The sequence below is a fragment of the Haplochromis burtoni genome, unplaced genomic scaffold (assembly GCF_018398535.1).
Source record: "Haplochromis burtoni strain Fernald_Lab_line unplaced genomic scaffold, NCSU_Asbu1 Contig_370, whole genome shotgun sequence".
NCBI lineage: Eukaryota > Metazoa > Chordata > Actinopteri > Cichliformes > Cichlidae > Haplochromis > Haplochromis burtoni.
Window position 1 is genome coordinate 540,884 of NW_024582731.1, and position 16,877 is coordinate 557,760.

General features: G+C 41.9%; 1 protein-coding gene across 1 annotated transcript; it reads right to left on the reverse strand.

Moving 5' to 3' along the window:
* Nucleotides 1–248: 248 nt before the first annotated feature.
* On the reverse strand, nt 249–7,915 carry LOC102298387 (olfactory receptor 2T11-like). The gene is made up of 2 exons (XM_042228950.1): nt 6,961–7,915; nt 249–1,124 (listed from the first exon to the last, which is right to left on the reverse strand). Exons 1-2 carry the CDS (start codon nt 7,870–7,872, stop codon nt 249–251), a joined length of 1,788 nt encoding a protein of 595 aa, XP_042084884.1. The 5' UTR covers nt 7,873–7,915.
* Nucleotides 7,916–16,877: the final 8,962 nt, after the last annotated feature.

The following is a 16,877-nucleotide window of genomic DNA, read 5'->3' on the forward strand; positions in this document are numbered from 1 at the left end:
TTCTCATAATGGTCAACAATGTAAAAGAATCAAAATACAATCCAAAATTAAACCAAGACACGAGAAACCCAAAATACTGGGTCAAAACTGACCCAGAACCGTGACAGTACCCCCCCTCCAAGGGCTGGCGAAACAAAAGACAGAATAACCAGGCCAGGGTGGGTGGAGGGGGTCCAGGATGGAGGGAAAGAAACGAAACAGAAAACAAGGAGCATGAGTCCAGATCAGTCCATAAACAAGAAAACAGTTCAACACCAAACTTGGGGTCGACCCGAAGGTAGACAACATGGGGCCAAAAACAGTTCAGGGAGCCGGCCGCGCGGACAGCAGCAGCGGCTGCGACGCAGGCAAAGCAAATTAGGAGGCTGTGGCGGCAACCAAACAGGTCCGGAGGCCGGCCACGCGGAAGGCAGTGGCGGCGGCGAGAGAGCAGGTCTAGAGGCCACCCTTGACACCCAAGTAGAGGCCTGGAAGGTGGCGGGCAAAGGCGAGGTGGTACAAGCCAAACTGGATCTGATGATGGTGTAGCAATCGCAGAACCAGACGTGGATGAAGCCGACGTGGATGAAGCCGACGTGGATGAAGCCGACGTGGATGAAGCCGACGTGGATGAAGCCGACGAGGCGGGACCAGGCGAGAATGAAGCCACACAGGCTGGACCTGGACGGCAGCGTGGCGGCTGCGGAACCTGACGGCAGCGTGGCGGCTGCGGAACCTGACGGCAGTGTGGCGGCTGCGGAACCTGACGGCAGCGTGGCGGCTGCGGAACCTGACACTGCAAGCGACGGTGTGGAGGTTGCAGGCAGGGATGCTGCAGGTGACGATGTGGAAGTAGCTGATGATGATGCTGCAGGCGACGGTGTGGAAGTAGCTGATGATGATGCTGCAGGCAACGGTGTGGAAGTCGCAGGGGATGATACAGCAGGCGGTGGCTGAACGGACTTCCCCGGACTGTAAGCAGACATGAGGATGTGCTGGCTGGGTTCTCCTGAACCCCCAGCTGACGAGGCGTGGTGCTGGACGGGCTTCTCGGGCCCTCCAGCTGACGAGGCATGAGGCTGGATGGGCCCCTTGGGCCCTCCAGCTGGAGCAGATGCAGGGCCAGAGGCAATTGGGACCTCTGGCTGAGGGTGAAGATGAGTGACTGACTGAATGGGTGAATGCACTGGAGCTTGAACTCATGACAAAGTTAATGATTCCTCTACCAACTGAGCTTCTGACTGGGCTATGGACTGTAACAAAGTTTGCAATAAGCGTGGTTGTGTTAATGACTGAGCTATGGGTAGCGGGGCTGAAGACTGAGCAGAGGGCGACTGAAATTGAGCTGAAGGTGGCTGCTGGGCAGCCGACTGAGGTGAAGGTGGCCGGGCAGCTGACCTAGCCGGCTGTTCAGACAAAATCCCAGACTCCTGCTGGGACTGTGAATGCTGGCGGCGCATCTGCCGCTTCCCTGTTGAAATGGGATCAGGGCTGGCAAAAGGTGATGTGGAGAAACTCTGCTGCGGCTGCGGCTGCTCCTGCTGTGGTGTGGAAATGACAACTGCTCCAGTCCGTACCACAGGAGAGAATGGAAGGGAGATGATGGCGAGGGTTGCATTTCTTCTTTAAGGGTGGATCGAGTGATTTGGCGATAAACCTTGACAAAAAAATGCTGCTGACGCCGAGAACACCAAGTAGCGAGGGCCTCCAGGAGGACATTTGAATTTTCCTTCCCTGGACTGCCCGTGCTAAACAGTTCAAAACTGAGCTTCGCTCTCAGATTTATTATTATTTGTTTTAGTCCTTTGATATTTAGGAAACTGACAGTGGAAGCAGTGGATGACAAAAAATTATCAAAAAACACTTCCTCCAGCTGCCTCTTGTAGGGGTTCGCAGCGTGGATTACCCTCCAACAGTAATCCCATAGGTGCACGAGATACTCCCCCTCAGAGGCGAAACGTGAGTCCACTGGATCCATACTGGTCGCGTTGTTCTGTCAGGGCTCTGTGTGCGGGCAGGCGGAGATGAGGATCCAACTGCAGGCCTCGAAGACAGAATGCAACTCAAAACCACAGCTTTATTACTGGCAGGAAAACAAAACATGACGTGAACACGGAATGCAGAGAAAAAACCACACAGGCATAATCTGAGGGTATGACGCGACACTGAGCACAGGAAAACACAGGGCTAATATACACAGGGTGGTAATCAGGGAATGGGCAACAGGAGGGAGACACAGCTGGGAGAAATTGGACTAACGAGACAAGGGAGCAGTAGAACTGAACACACACACAGAATCAAAATACAATACAAAATACAAAATTAAACCAAGACACGAGAAACCCAAAATACTGGGTCAAAACTGACCCAGAACCGTGACAGAAATGTCTAGACTATAGAGAAGTCAGGCCTTGGAACTTGAATCGCAAAGGAAATGACCGCACTTCCAACATCAGTTTTGACACATAAGATGCAATGACAAAACAACCTCCTGAGGTGTTGAGAGATTTCTTTCATTTTCAGTCCATATACAATTGGTGTCACAATGTTTGACATGGACTCACGCGCAGATCAGGTATCCTTGGCAAAAGAGAAAGTGCGTTTATTTACAGTGAGACAACAGGTGAGAATATATATACAGTGTGGCAGGGGAAAGGGTCCGGGGCTCCAGGGTCCAGGGGGAGACAGGGATTAATCCAATACACGCTCTCAGTGGGGTCCAAGCACACACACGCTCGCTCGGGTCCAGGGCAGATCTATATACACACAGAGAAAGAAGTCCAGGTCAGGGATAGTCTCAAACTCTCAGGTTCAGGTTCAGGTTCAGAATGCTGCAAGTCGACTCTTAACAGGCATCAACAGAAGATCTCATATCACTCCACTTTTGGCCTCCTTTCACTGGTTGCCTGTAATTTTAGGTTTTATTTTGAAATTTTAGTTTTAACCTTTTGGCCCTACATGGTCCTAAAGGCTAGAGCTTTTTTAAACTTTGTGGCTTGTTTGCAATGACTATTGAATGCTCTGAGACACGGCCTTATTATATTCTGTACAGATTCTTTATTTAACACAACGAGGATGATGCTCTTGAGTTCTGTGCTTGAGTACAGTTATTAATCACAGAGGCATACTGTGCATGGGTGCAACTGAACGTTGCCTGAGCTCTAATACAGATCACTTAAATCAACAAACCATCGTCATCAGTGTTGCCATCTCCTTAGTAAGGAAAATTGCTATTGGCTGTCCTAAAAGTCGCTAGAAGTCGCTAAATGACGTCATCGCCTAATTTGCATAATTGATCATGCTAATGTAATTGTAACCTACGCTGTTGAAGAGAGAAATAACATCGTGGAAGAGACATAAAGTCAGTAAAAAATGTCTTAAATGCATTTATAATTTATTTCTTTTAGCAATTATTGTTTTTTAATGTCACAATTCCAACTCTGCTCCTTTAACCGGGCTTGGACCGGAAAAAGTGATAGGTTTGAATGTCTCCTGCCCTGATAGCAGCTGGGAGAGGACTATCCTCCACCTGTGAGCGCTTTGCCATGGGCGAGGTACACCCACTGCTTATTGAGAGTAAGAGCGATATGCGTTTTCATGTCAAAAAGTCGTCATAAATAAGGCTCCAATAACACCAGAAAAAGTTGCCAGATCTGTCACTAGTCGCTTTTTAGGAAAAAAGTCGCTAACGGGGTCTGAAAACTCGCTAAATATAGCGACAAAGTCGCTAAGTTGGCAACACTGATTGTCATGTATTTCTAAGAATTCACTGTATGTTTTCTCTCGCTTGCTCTCTCTCTCTGGCTCCTCGCTTTCTCTATTGCTCTAAAGCACCTTGTGTTTTGGGCTTTCTAGAAGATGTGGTCAATGGCTGTAGTGGATGGCTTGCTGCACACCTGTTCTCAATCTTCTCATCTAACTCAGTAGTTAAGCACCAGCTTGTTATGAGAACCCTGCTTCTGAGATATCCTCTGTTCTGTTTATCTTAGCTGTATAGGATGCCCTTTAGAGTGACCTCTTTTGTTGGTCCTTCTTTTGGGCCATTCACTTCAACTCCTTTTCCACAGTATTTCTGCTGCTACATCAAAAAACATTTTCTGTACAAACTGAAACACAAATACAAAACCAAATTAACATCTATTAGGCGACCTTAGAGGTCTCTATCTCCATTCCAGTTTTTTGTTTCTATGCTAATGCCCTTATCTTTACATAATTAATGCTTCTTTAGAAAACACTAAATGTGTTCTTGTGTTGATTCTTTCTGAAATGACAACTCTTTGCTAAGATGCTAATATTCTTTATTATTGACACACAACAGACATGAAAACTAATAACTTGAATTTATAGCCTTGCAGCAACACAGTTTTAAGTTAAGAATAAATAACAACAGCAAACAAACAAATGAAAAATGCATTTAAGAAAACAGAAAAACAATGATCCCTTGAGGTGTTTTTATATTACAAGGTAAAGAGAGTCCATGTGGATGATTTGCAAGTTACTGCTTGTTTTTTGTGGACACCAAATATAACATTGGAAACAAATCCCTTAGAGTGCCTAAATAAAAGAGCAACTCATGTAGCCATATGAGTATTGTATACAAATATGCAAATAGCAGTATATTTATAGAGAATATTTAAATAAATCTGAGTAAGAAATACACTAATAACAATATCAAGCAAAAAAATACAACAATCTTAAATATATAGTATACATATGCTATACAAAAATAGATCTCAGACAGAGAAAAGAAAACTTCTATACTGTGAAACATAATACACACATGAACGCAACAATTGAACCAGACGACATAAAAAAAACACACATTTAAATTACATACTTTCAACATGAGCTTTGCCAGATGTTGAGCTTTCCTTCACCGAACAATTTTTTGAGGTGTTTAGAGATTTCTTTCATTTTGAGTCCATAAACAATTGGATTAAAGAGAGGATGATATGAACCATATAACCACTTGCAAGATCAATATAAAATGTGCAACATTAGGCAAATTCATTTCTAGATGAGCTATAATATAAGCTGCATTCAGCTTTTATGCTCCTTATATCTGGAACAAACTCCCAGAAAGCCTCAGATCAACTGAAACACTCAGTTTATTTAAATCCAGGTTGAAGACTCACCTGTTCTCAGCTGCATTTGAATAAAGCACCAAATCCACACTTTTAAGCTTAAATTTCAAAACTTACACTAACTACTGATCTTATCTATTTCTGATTTTATCTGTTTTGATTTTATATACTGTTTTGTTTGTTAATTAGTTAGTTAGTTAGTTTGATTGTTTTAATCAATTTTAAATCATGCTTTTTACTTGTTTTTGTTTCTAATGTCTCTGTAAAGCACTTTGAATCACCTTGTTGTTCAATTGTGCTATACAAATAAACTTGCCTTGCCTTGCCTTGCCTATAATTATATAATATGAACACAAACACGAAAAGCTGACTAAAACGAGCAAGTGAGGTAAACAGGTCTGTGCAGCTTTTGTCCTGACCTCCCTGCAGCTGTCACGGCACTGTTTTAATTGATATTCAGATAAACAAACAGGCAGGAGTACAAATTTGAAAAGACTATGAACCATCAAACCAACATAGTTAGTTAATCATTAGCTCTCTGCATTGTTAAATTAGTCTCTAAAGGGTTACAAATGTGTATCCACAAGCATAAACAAAGATTTACAAATGTGTAGTAATTTATATGCAATTTTCAGTACTTACAAATTAATGCTTAAATGCAAATGCAAATACTTTCAAGGGCCCGAGAGGCCTTTTTCTTTAAAGCAAAGTTTTTATTAAAAGATCTGATTAAACTCACAAGTCTTAGTGGGCAGGAGTGTCACACAGGAATGGAGTTCACTGAGCGGTGACTATTGGTTCAGGAGCGAAGGAAACTGGAGGTGGAAGGATTAGCGCTAACACAAGAAGTAAACAAAGCATAAGCAAAACATAGAAGCCAATTTACCACCTTGAGGTAGCAGATAATTCAACAGAGAGTACAAATCTGAGCTGACAGTGATTGGCTAGTGATTGCTGCTTATGACCTGCAGGTAAGGTGAGGCACAAGCTGGTAACCAGAACTCTGCCCAGAATGGGTTGGGGGGTTGGAGTCAGGGTCCACAATACAACTGGCACTCAGTTTGGACCAGATTAGAGATTAGATTAGATGAAACTTTATTAATCCCTCGGTTGGGTTCCTCCGGGAAATTCAGTACCATTCAGACCATGACAAATACATGGTCCAAATGCAAATACAAAGTAATTTTAACAAACATGAAACAATTTTACAAATGTGTGTATAAAAACCTGCATAAACAGTAGTAGCATCACTTGTGGAATTCCATTATGGCCATTCTGGTAGAGCAGTTATGATTTTTATTATTCTTGCTCAAGTGTCTTGGCCATTAATTGCTATGCTATTATGTGTTATGTTTTTATGTTCAAACTTCAAAAGAAAAAGATGATTAAAATTTACATTCTTATTCCCTGGTTCTGTTCCGAACACCATATCATGATTCAGAAAAATAGCTCAGAAACCTGGTTTTATGAAGGACTGCATGGCTGAGTACAATATTTCATTTCATTATGTTCCTGTACTACAGATTTTCAAAATTCATGCATAATAATTACACTCTCCAGTGTGCACTCTAATTAATTAAACAGACAAATCTTTATTTAGATTTTCATGATATATTCCATGAAGAAATAACTTTCAAGAATTTATATTGTTGAAACTCCAAAACTTAATTGAAACTCCAGTAACCCAACCCCCCCACCAACAGTTGTTTTAAAAAAAAAAAAAAAAATCTCTCCACTGTAGCTCTACAGTAGTTTCCTGGAGAGAAACTACTGTAGTTATAATCATTGTTATCAGCAGAGTACTACCAAATGTTGATAGAATACAGAATGGAGAAATGGAAAAGTCACTTTTTTACTGTCACACATGAGAAATTATTTTTATTTAACTACACCTGACATGACAAAACAACCTTTTTAGGTGTTTAGAGATTTCTTTCATTTTCAGACCATATATAAACGGATTAAAGAGAGGGTTATACAAAACCACTTGTAAAGTCATTATTAACTGTGCAGTTTTTGGAAAATCAAATTCTAATTGACCTATAATGACATCATATGCACAAAAAGTAGTAAAAATGCTTAAAACAAACAGGTGAGGTAAGCAAGTCTCTGCTGCTTTTTTCTGGATATCTCTACTGCTTCTGTAGGTTATTAGAAAAATCTTTGCATAGGTGAAAAGTATGAACAACACAGGAAAAATAGCAACATTTAGCAACACAATTAAACCGTAAATTAATGCTGTTCGTGGGCTCTCACAGTAAAGTTTCCACAATAAATTATTGCAAAAAATCCCTTTCAAAGTGAAATTACAGAGTTTATTATTAAGAACTAATGCATGCGACACTGCAACTTGAAGGCCAGGCAAAAACCAAGCTACAAATAGCAAAATATTGATGGTTGTTTGTCTCATAATGACTGGATACTTTAAAGGCTTACATATAGACACATATCTGTCAAATGCCATTGCTGATAACAGTAAGAAATCAGAGCCACCTATTGAGTAATACATAAAATGCTGAAATTGACATGCTGAAAAAGAAATCACCTGTTTTTCGGATAGAACATCAACAAAGAGTTTTGGGTAGATCGCAGTGCTGAAGACAACTGAGTTCACTGACAAAGCTGCAATGAAAATGTACATAGGCTCATGGAGATTTCGATGAATGCAGATCAGGAACACAATGGTTGAATTACTTATAATTATTAAAACATAAAGTGCAACCATAATTAAAAAATATAGATATCCGCATCGCTTAAGTTCGACATAACCATCAAGGGTTATATATGTTACATTTAATTCATCATCCATTGCTATATTCAAAAAAAATTTAATCAGTAATGAATACGACAGACTGTATAAACAGACTTAGAAACCAAGAGAAGACTATCTTGATTTTATACAAGCATGAGATACCAGACAGTAAAATCCTGTTTCTCAGTCCACATCTATGAATGTAAATGGTTGTGTCTGGAGCACCGCAAAGAGGAGAGGTACACAAAAATTACACAAACATAAAAATGCATTAATCCTACTAACACATACACACATGCAATTACGTTCATGAAGACCAGACAGCATGTAAGCATGTAACTTCCCTAAACCCAACACCCCCTAGAATTACTGGGTTTTTTATTTTCTGGTGCAAGTCCCGAGGTGTTAAGCACCTCTGAGATTTTCACAGGTCGTCAGCTCGTTTCTCCTCCAGCTTTTGTTGTGCAAACCAACCATTATCCTTGAGGCCTGGCACATTTGCATTTGCTCACTCAGAGTTGCTCAGATCCAAGTCAAGCCAAACCTCTGTGTTACAACTTTCAGAAATACATACCTATACAAAATATCCCACACATTGACTGACCTGCAAATATAAAAGACGCACATTCCCACCTTCCTTGACTCTCAGCACAGATCTTCCATTGTTCCATTGTCACTGTGTATGTGAGGAAGTGGCATTGCTTGACTACAGCACAGTGCTGTGCATAAAAGCAGACCGACCCAGGCAGGAGAATGATTTCTTGTTCGCATTTCTGAGAATCAGGATGGCCTCCGTATCACTGCCACACAGGAAGAACCTCTCCACGCAACAGGCTTTGGCCTTGCTTCAGGAAATTGACGAAGCAGATTCTGATGGAGGAGACGTTTCATTGGTCCAGCAAGCCACTGATACCTCCTCAGAAGAATCTGAAAAGGAGACAGAACAAGAACCCAACATGCCTCCACAGAAGAGGCCCCCGTGGTACTGGGAAGCCCAGCCAGAGCCAATTATGCAACAGCCTTTTTCCAATGCATGGAAAAGGCAAGCTTGGTATGATATGATCTGTTTCTCAGATAAGAAGTCAATCAAGAGCTTTGGGTAGATGTTAGTGCTGAAAAGAAGAGAGTTCAATAACAAAGCTGCAATAAAAATTTACATTGACTCATGAAGGTTTTTGTGCATAACAATAAGGCATATGATAGAAACATTAAAGCAAATTAACAGAATATAAGCTGTAAGCATGATCACAAAATAAAGATATTTGTATCTGTGAATTTCCACATGCCCACCAAGTGTTACATATGTCGTATTGAAATCAGCATTCATGAAATAGTCAAAAACAGATATAATAGTTATTTAAAATTACCTGGCACCCATATACATCCGGTGTCTTTGTCAGAATTCAGAAAATAAACCAAATGCCAATGTTTGTGCAGCATTTTAAACCAGACTATGTCACCCTCCGTGGACCTTTTTTGCATCTTAACAAACATTTCATCACCATCACAAAACTCTTGAGGCCTAAATTTGATCATGCTGTATGCATACACAGTAAGTGCAACACACATACACACAAATCACTCACCAAAAAGAAGGCATTACTGGAACTAATTGTGTTCTTTATAGTACACAAGACATAACATTTAATCACAAATTTAAAAGGTTTGAAATGGCACGAGCTGTATAAGCACAGGCGATAACATAGGTGAAACCTAGCAAATACTGATGAGGTTAGTGACCACAGAGTCTCAGAATCTAAACTAAGGTTTACAATGTCTTGGCTTCATTTATAGTGGGGTCCAGCCTGCGATTTACAAGTACTTTTTTTTTTTTTTTGTTACAAGTAAAATCTAATGAATGAAACTTTCCACTGCTCATGCAGACACACCGGTAGTCTAATCTTCTAATCTTTTTTAGTTTGTTTCTTTCCCAACAGCCCTTTTCCTGATTGACAATTCCCCTTCCAAGTAAATAATTAAGCGCCCTCCGGCAGACGTAAGTTGGGCAAGTTTGGCATAAGTCAGAGGTGTCCAACTCCAGGCCTCGAGGGCCGGTGTCCTGCAGGTTTTAGATATGTCCTTGATCCATCACAGCTGATTTAAATGGCTAAATTACCTTCACAACATGTCTTCAACATGTCACTCTCAGCACTGGAGCCCCCCAGGGGTGTGTTCTGAGCCCCCTACTGGCCACTACCAGCTCCACCACCATCATCAAGTTTGCTGACGACACCGTCGTGGTGGGCCTGATCTCTGATAACAACGAGACGGCCTACCTGAAGGAGATTAGGAATCTGGAGAACTGGTGCCAGAGGAACAACCTCCTTCTAAACGTCAGTAAGACAAAGGAGCTGATAGTGGACTTCAGCACTAAGCAGGAGAGGAACTACCAGACCCCCGTCATCAACGAGTGCCCAGTGGAGAGAGTGGACAGCTTCAAATACCTCGGAGTTCACATCACGCAGGACCTGTCATGGTCCTGTCACATCAACACCGTGGTGAAAAAGGCCCGTCAGCGTCTCTACCACCTCAGACGCTTGAGAGACTTCCAACTGCCCTCCAAGGTGCTCAGGAACTTTTACTCGTGCACCATAGAGAGCATCCTGACGGGAAACATCTTAACCTGGTTCGGGAACAGCACCATGCAGGACAGACGAGCTCTACAGAGGGTTGTGCGGTCAGCTGAGCGCACCATCCGCTCCGAGCTCCCTGACCTGCACTCAATCTACAGCAGGCGGTGCTGGACCAAGGCCAGGAAGATCGTGAAGGACCTCAGCCATCCCAACAACAGACTGTTCTCTCTGTTGAGGTCAGGAAAGCGATTCCGCTCCCTGAAGACCAACACAGAGAGACTGAGGAGGAGCTTCTTCCCGCAGGCGATACGGTCTCTCAATCACACCACCACACAGTACTGACCCACACATATGGTTCTTACACACACACTGGACATTTCTGGACATTGTTTTCACTTCATCTGTCACGATCCTGGGTCTTAGGACCCAGTGTTTTGAGTTCTAGTTCATTTTGATGTTTATAGTATGTTTAGCTCATTAGGCCTCCTATGTTCATTTGCTTATTAGTTCCCCCTTGTGTTTCAACCCATGTTAAGTCTCCCCTGCCCTTCATGTCTCTCTGTGCCCCCTCTGTTCTGTTTATTGTGTGTCTTTGCATGTTTGAGTTTCTTGTTTTCTGTCACCCTGCATTGTGCATTATGTTCTCATGGTTGGTCTTTTGTTACTCCCTCTAGTCTAGTCTCTTGTGTTCAAAGCTGAGTATTTCCCTCTGTGTATTTTGGTTCTTAGACCTCTGCCTTATGGTTTGTCTCTGTTTCTTAGTTGCTGTCTCCACTGTCTAGTTCGCGTCTCTGTGTGATACTTCCTGTTTTACTTTGAAGGTCCATGCCTCATGTGAGTGTTTCTAGTTTTGCGTCTCTGTCTCGTCCAGTCCTGATTTCTCCCAGCTGTGCCCTCCTTCTGTGTCTCATTCCCTCGTTATCCCTCTGTGTATTTAAGCCCTGTGTTTCTCTTTGTCAGTGTCGTAGTCTCCCTCATAGCTGTGTGATTTTTCCCTGTGGCTCCTCGTGCTTTAGTCTCCCCAGTTTAAGTTTAGTACTGTTTTTTGTGTTTCACTTTATGCCAGCATTAAAGCTGTGTTTTTGAGTTTACGTTTTGTCTCCGTGAGTTTGCGTTTGGGTCCTCTCCTGCCTGCCACACAGCCGAACCATGACATCATCACTTAATCACTTTAAGCATATTTGCACTGCACAAGACATAATGTGGATTGCACAACACTGGACATTATATTCTTCATTTCCAGTTAATACTTGTACAGCTGCTGTTATTGTGTATATATTTATTTATATTTCTTCATACATTCTTATATAGTTCTATATTGTGTATTTTGTTGTACAGTTATTTTATTTTCAACTTTAATTTATATATTTTATCTTATTCTTTCCCAGTTAAATTTACCCTTCATTCTAATTTGTGTTGTACAGTTATTTCATTTTTAACCTTAATTTATATTTTATTCCTTCCTAGTTAAATTTACCCTTTTTAATTTTTCATATTTATTTCCTATCTTATTCATAGCCTTTTCCTTTTTGTTTTCTTTAGGTCACGAGCAGTTGTCCAAGCATTTCACTACATATCGTACTGTGTATGACTGTGTACGTGACAAATAAAATTTGAATTTGAAGTATCACGCAGGGTGATAAAACCTAAAACCTGCAGGACACCGGCCTGGAGTTGGACACCCCTGGCATAAGTGTTAAGAAAATTTCCCATCAAAAGTACATCACATTTATTGCTTCTAAATAGAAACTGCGTAGAGTGTACTCCATTTACTGAGGCTTGCATCTAGAAAGGCAGCCAAAACGACAGTGTAGTATACAGAAGAGGATCAGATAACTGTCACATTGTTTCAGAGAAGTAAATCTGCTGAAGGGTGTGGTCTCTTCTGCTTGGCAAAATTGTACATTCACAATATGCTACAGTATGTAACAAAGTATGCACTTTGTCTAGCACTTTGAATTAATCCACTCTACTGATTAAACGTCTTAATTTTTTAGTTTCATTTAGCCTGTGTTATGTTGTGTTCACATGTATTTCCACTTCCCTGAATACCCCTCAATCCATATATTGTCTCCGTTTACCCTGGTCCTTTGTCAGAGCATCTGTTTAGTCACCTCTTTGTTGCCATGTTCCAAGTATTGCAGGTTTCTAGTCTTTAGTTTGTATCAGTCCAACGTAGTGCATTACTATAAATTTTTACCATAATATTGCGAACTAACCACTTTTGTCTCCACCAAACTGAACTAAACTGCTTAGTGTTTTCATGCAAACTTTTAGTAGGGCTAATTATTTAACCTATTTATCAGGTCTTTCACAATATGAACAAAACATAACTTCAGCAACAGATCACATATCTGATTCCTTTGACAATAACCTATCATCTTCCTCTTTTGTCCCAGCTTTCTTTCATTTTTTGTAATGTTACAAAAACAATTACCCTTTTTTGTTCTCTGGGAAATAAAGCATCTATATTTAGTTATCAAAAGCATTATGTGCAGAACTATTTGTGTGTTTAGCACTCTGAACACATCAGAGAAATGAGAAGAAACAAAGGATGTGTTGAAGGTGTAAGAAGTTCGTTCAATATTATAATTTTCTTATTACTGAGCAAATAATAAACTCCATACTGTTGGCTGGAAACAAAACAAGACTAAAACAGACAAGGCTACAACAATATTTTGGATTAAACTGCCAATCAGATGTAATTGCTTATTCTGTTACCAGGATGTTGATCTGGATTGCCCATGCTCACTTCAACTCCTGTGTACATTGAAAATATGAATACTGAAAATATCAATTAGATTATAATTATACTGCAAATATAAAGTTCTAAAAACTCTCAACGCATGTCGTGCTTATTGATTTAACTTTAACACAAAGAAAGAAATCTTTTCTATTCATCAGGTGACCTCAAATGCCTCTGAACCTTTTTTGAGGTCACAGATTTATTAATTATTTATTGAGTGTAGGAAATGGTATATGTTCATTTCGCAACAACATTACTTTATGACACTTTCAGTGACCAGTGTGTTAGGATGCCTGGGTCGTTGACCCATGGTTTTTGAGTTTATTATATTATTTATAATTTCTAGTCTTTGGTTTCTTTGAGTTCTGTCTTATGGTTTATGTCTGTCTTTTCTAGTTGCTCTGTCTCCCCTGTCAGCTGTATTCCCTTGTCTAGTTTGCGTCTCTGTGTATCCTTAGTTGCTATATCCCCGTGTCCACAAAGAAAAGCGTCTCATCACTACTTTTATGTCTTATTGAATTCAACATGATGCTTATTTTGCAAATTAGGGCCCTGCTGCAGCTGCATTTGTTTAATCACCTGCTCAAATTAACAGGGTCAAATTCATCCACTGCAGAAAGTGTGTTTGAAATCGTTTTGAGTATAAAAGATCTCCGTCTTCATGTGCAAACAGCCTTTTACCCGCCACAGCCTTCCAGCAGCACAGATAACCTTCACAGGAAGCAGCAGGAAACTCTGCTTGTTCTTCCCGCTGCTTGTTTCGGCCGTTGGCAGCTGTCGCGGATGCAACCCCGACCGTTCTCCCAGTTGCTCATTTCCACATAACGATGCCATTTGGACACACGAGCTAGTTTGCACAGTGGTAGCGACTGTCGAAGTTCCTCTCATGCATCTGGTTGTTTTATTCTTCCCGCTGAAACACACGCAGACACTCAGACATATGTTTTCTACCCACATTCTCTTTATTCGCCTTAACTCTGTGGTTTGAATGCATGCATAGTGCACAGTAGTTAGGTTGTTCAGTACAGATGCACTTTTGTACCTTTTCACTGGTTTGAATCAAAAAGGCTCCGTCTCTCTGGAGCATTTGGAAAAATAAACCTCACATGAAAAACATTTTCTGTCTTTGAATCTGAAGGATGTGAAGCAGCTGGTGTTGACTGACAGCAGCACTGATGGAAAGAGTGCTGGAGTAAAACACGACAGGTCCCACTGCAGTCCTGGAGAAGTCAAATAATATATTTAGTGACCGTCTCCTCTCCCACGTCTCTCAGCTTTACGTATGGCGCGTTCCCTCTGCACATGCCGGTCGTCTGTTACATTCACAGGAAAATTAAAAACACTGTCACCAGTTTTCTGTCATATGGACATAATGTCATAACATCAGGATATCAGATCTGACCTCTTCTGCCATTCACTGGTGAAAATTCTTCTTCTTGTCCTTAGCGGGCGACCAGCGGCGGTGGTCTGCCGCGCAACCAGTACGCTGCTGTAGGTGCCGCAGGTTCTCTTGCTTGACCAACGATTATCTTCCACGCTTTTCGATCTAAGGCGATGGTTCTTGCCTGCTCGAGGTCAAGTCGAAGGGCCTTCAAATCATCCTGGATTTGTTTCATCCATGTCTTCTTTGGTGCATTTCGATGCACCCTCCAATCGGTGGGGCGGGTCAACCAGAGTAGGCCATGGGGGTAGCGGCTCGGGTCCATTCGACAAATGTGGCCAAACCAACGGAGTCGGCGGCGCTGGATTAGGTCGCCGATCGTCGGTTGGCTGCCGCAGCTGGTGAGGATGGTGTCATTCGAATGACGGTCGCGAAGGGAAACGCCGAGAATGCATCTAAGGCAACGCATTTGGAAAACTTCGAGCTTGCTCAGGTCGTGTTTGAGCATTGTCCACGTCTCTGCGCCGTAAAGTAGAATGGGCAGGATCAGGGTTCGGTAAAGGCGGATCTTTGTCGCCAATGAGATGTTGACTGGTGAAAATTAGAATCCAATAAAAAATTTACATTCGTCCGACAATCGGAACCTGCAGCTAAAGTCTAGGAAGGTATGTGTTGCTTTTAACCTGTATGTTGCTAACATCACAGGTGTTGATTTACCTTTATAACCAAGCTAAGCAGTGCTAGTGTTCACTCATAGCTACGACCGGCCCAACCCCCCCCCCCAACCCAAGCTTTTGAAGTTTTATTGTTAAACAAATTGGTGACATGCAAAGTTTTCAAGGGTTCAAAAGACTAGTCTGCAAGCCAGTTAGCGTCTCCGTGGCTACGTCCATCTTTTATATACAGTCAGTGTGTTTCATGTGTGGAGTGCCTACTGCAGCCAGCGTGGTTTGTGTGTCATTTACATGTCTGTGCACTGATGCATCAGGTTATGACATTAGAGAGGAATCTGTTAGCCCTAACTCGATCCTGGTATGAAGGGCGGTGCGTGTCTTTCCCTAAACTTCATCACGTATTAATTTCAAACCTGACCAGTGAGTGAAAGTGAAGATGAAAGGTGAGGGACCTCCATCCCTGTCAGACCATGTTGTGTCAGAGCACAGAGTGTGCACGTGTGGGGAGACGCAGGAGGAAACGGGAAAAGTGGCATCAGATTACTCGGTCGCCGTATCCACTGCTGCAAACCGACGTCACATTGCAAATAGCAGCAGGGAACCACCAGTGAATATACGCTACTGACATCTCCATCTCAATCTGTTCATCACACTGTGGACATAATTACAGCGACCTCAGTGTGAACAGCTTCACAGAGTTAGAATCACGACAAAGCATTTAAGGTTTCTCGCCTTGTGCGGTCGGTGAAAGTCTGCAGTGTTTTTCACAGTATATCTTTTCAGCGTTTCCAGTATTATGGGTTGTCCTGCTGTTCATCACTCACAATCCTCGTTCCAGCCTGTAAGGGCTGCATCAGTTTGCAGTGTTGTTACCACTAAACTCCAGAGTTCCCTACTGATCTGTATCCATTTAAAATTCTTTGTACTTATGAGAGCACTCACTGATTTTATGCTGTGTTTGGTCCTGTGTGTTTTTAGCTCGGAGGCATAGGCAACAGCTGTAACCCCTGCTGCTCGCTGCCTTTTTGGTGCCAATTACATTTCTCTGTAGCTTGGATGGGCTTGCTGGAAAACATGCTCGTCATCCCCTCGATGCTGCCTCATTTTCTGCATTAGATTAATTTCACTCTGTTTCCGATTCCCTCGGTTTTGTTTGTTTTCCTCGCTTTTCTTTTCCACGGACAGCGCACACAGTCACATTTTCTCTGTGCCCCTGGTGCTCCAGATTTTATTATGAATTCACTTCAGCGATTTGTCTTGACAGCAGATTTGGTTAGGGGAGTCCCCTTGAGTTTACTACATTACCTCTGCATTAACAAGCCTGCAAGAGTGCGCCTGCGTGTGTGTTTGTTCGCGTGAGGGAGGGAGATGAAGAGCTAAAGCGACGCAGCGGTGCCCACACAGAGGAAGAAGGTGGGAGAGAAAATGAAGATGCATGAGCGCTGCATAAAGAAAATATCATCCTACTTCCCTCTCCTACATTAACTGATGTAATTTCTAATGGAGAGAAGTGCAGATACAAAAATGTCATGATTCAACCGGTTCACTTCTACTTTCTTTTAATTACTCATGTCTTCTGTTCCTCCCACTTCCATCTGCAGAAGCTAGAGCAATAAAAATCTGTTTGCCTATCTGAATGAATAACTATCTTACACTGAATCCAATATAGTTTAAAGGGAAGCAGCAGC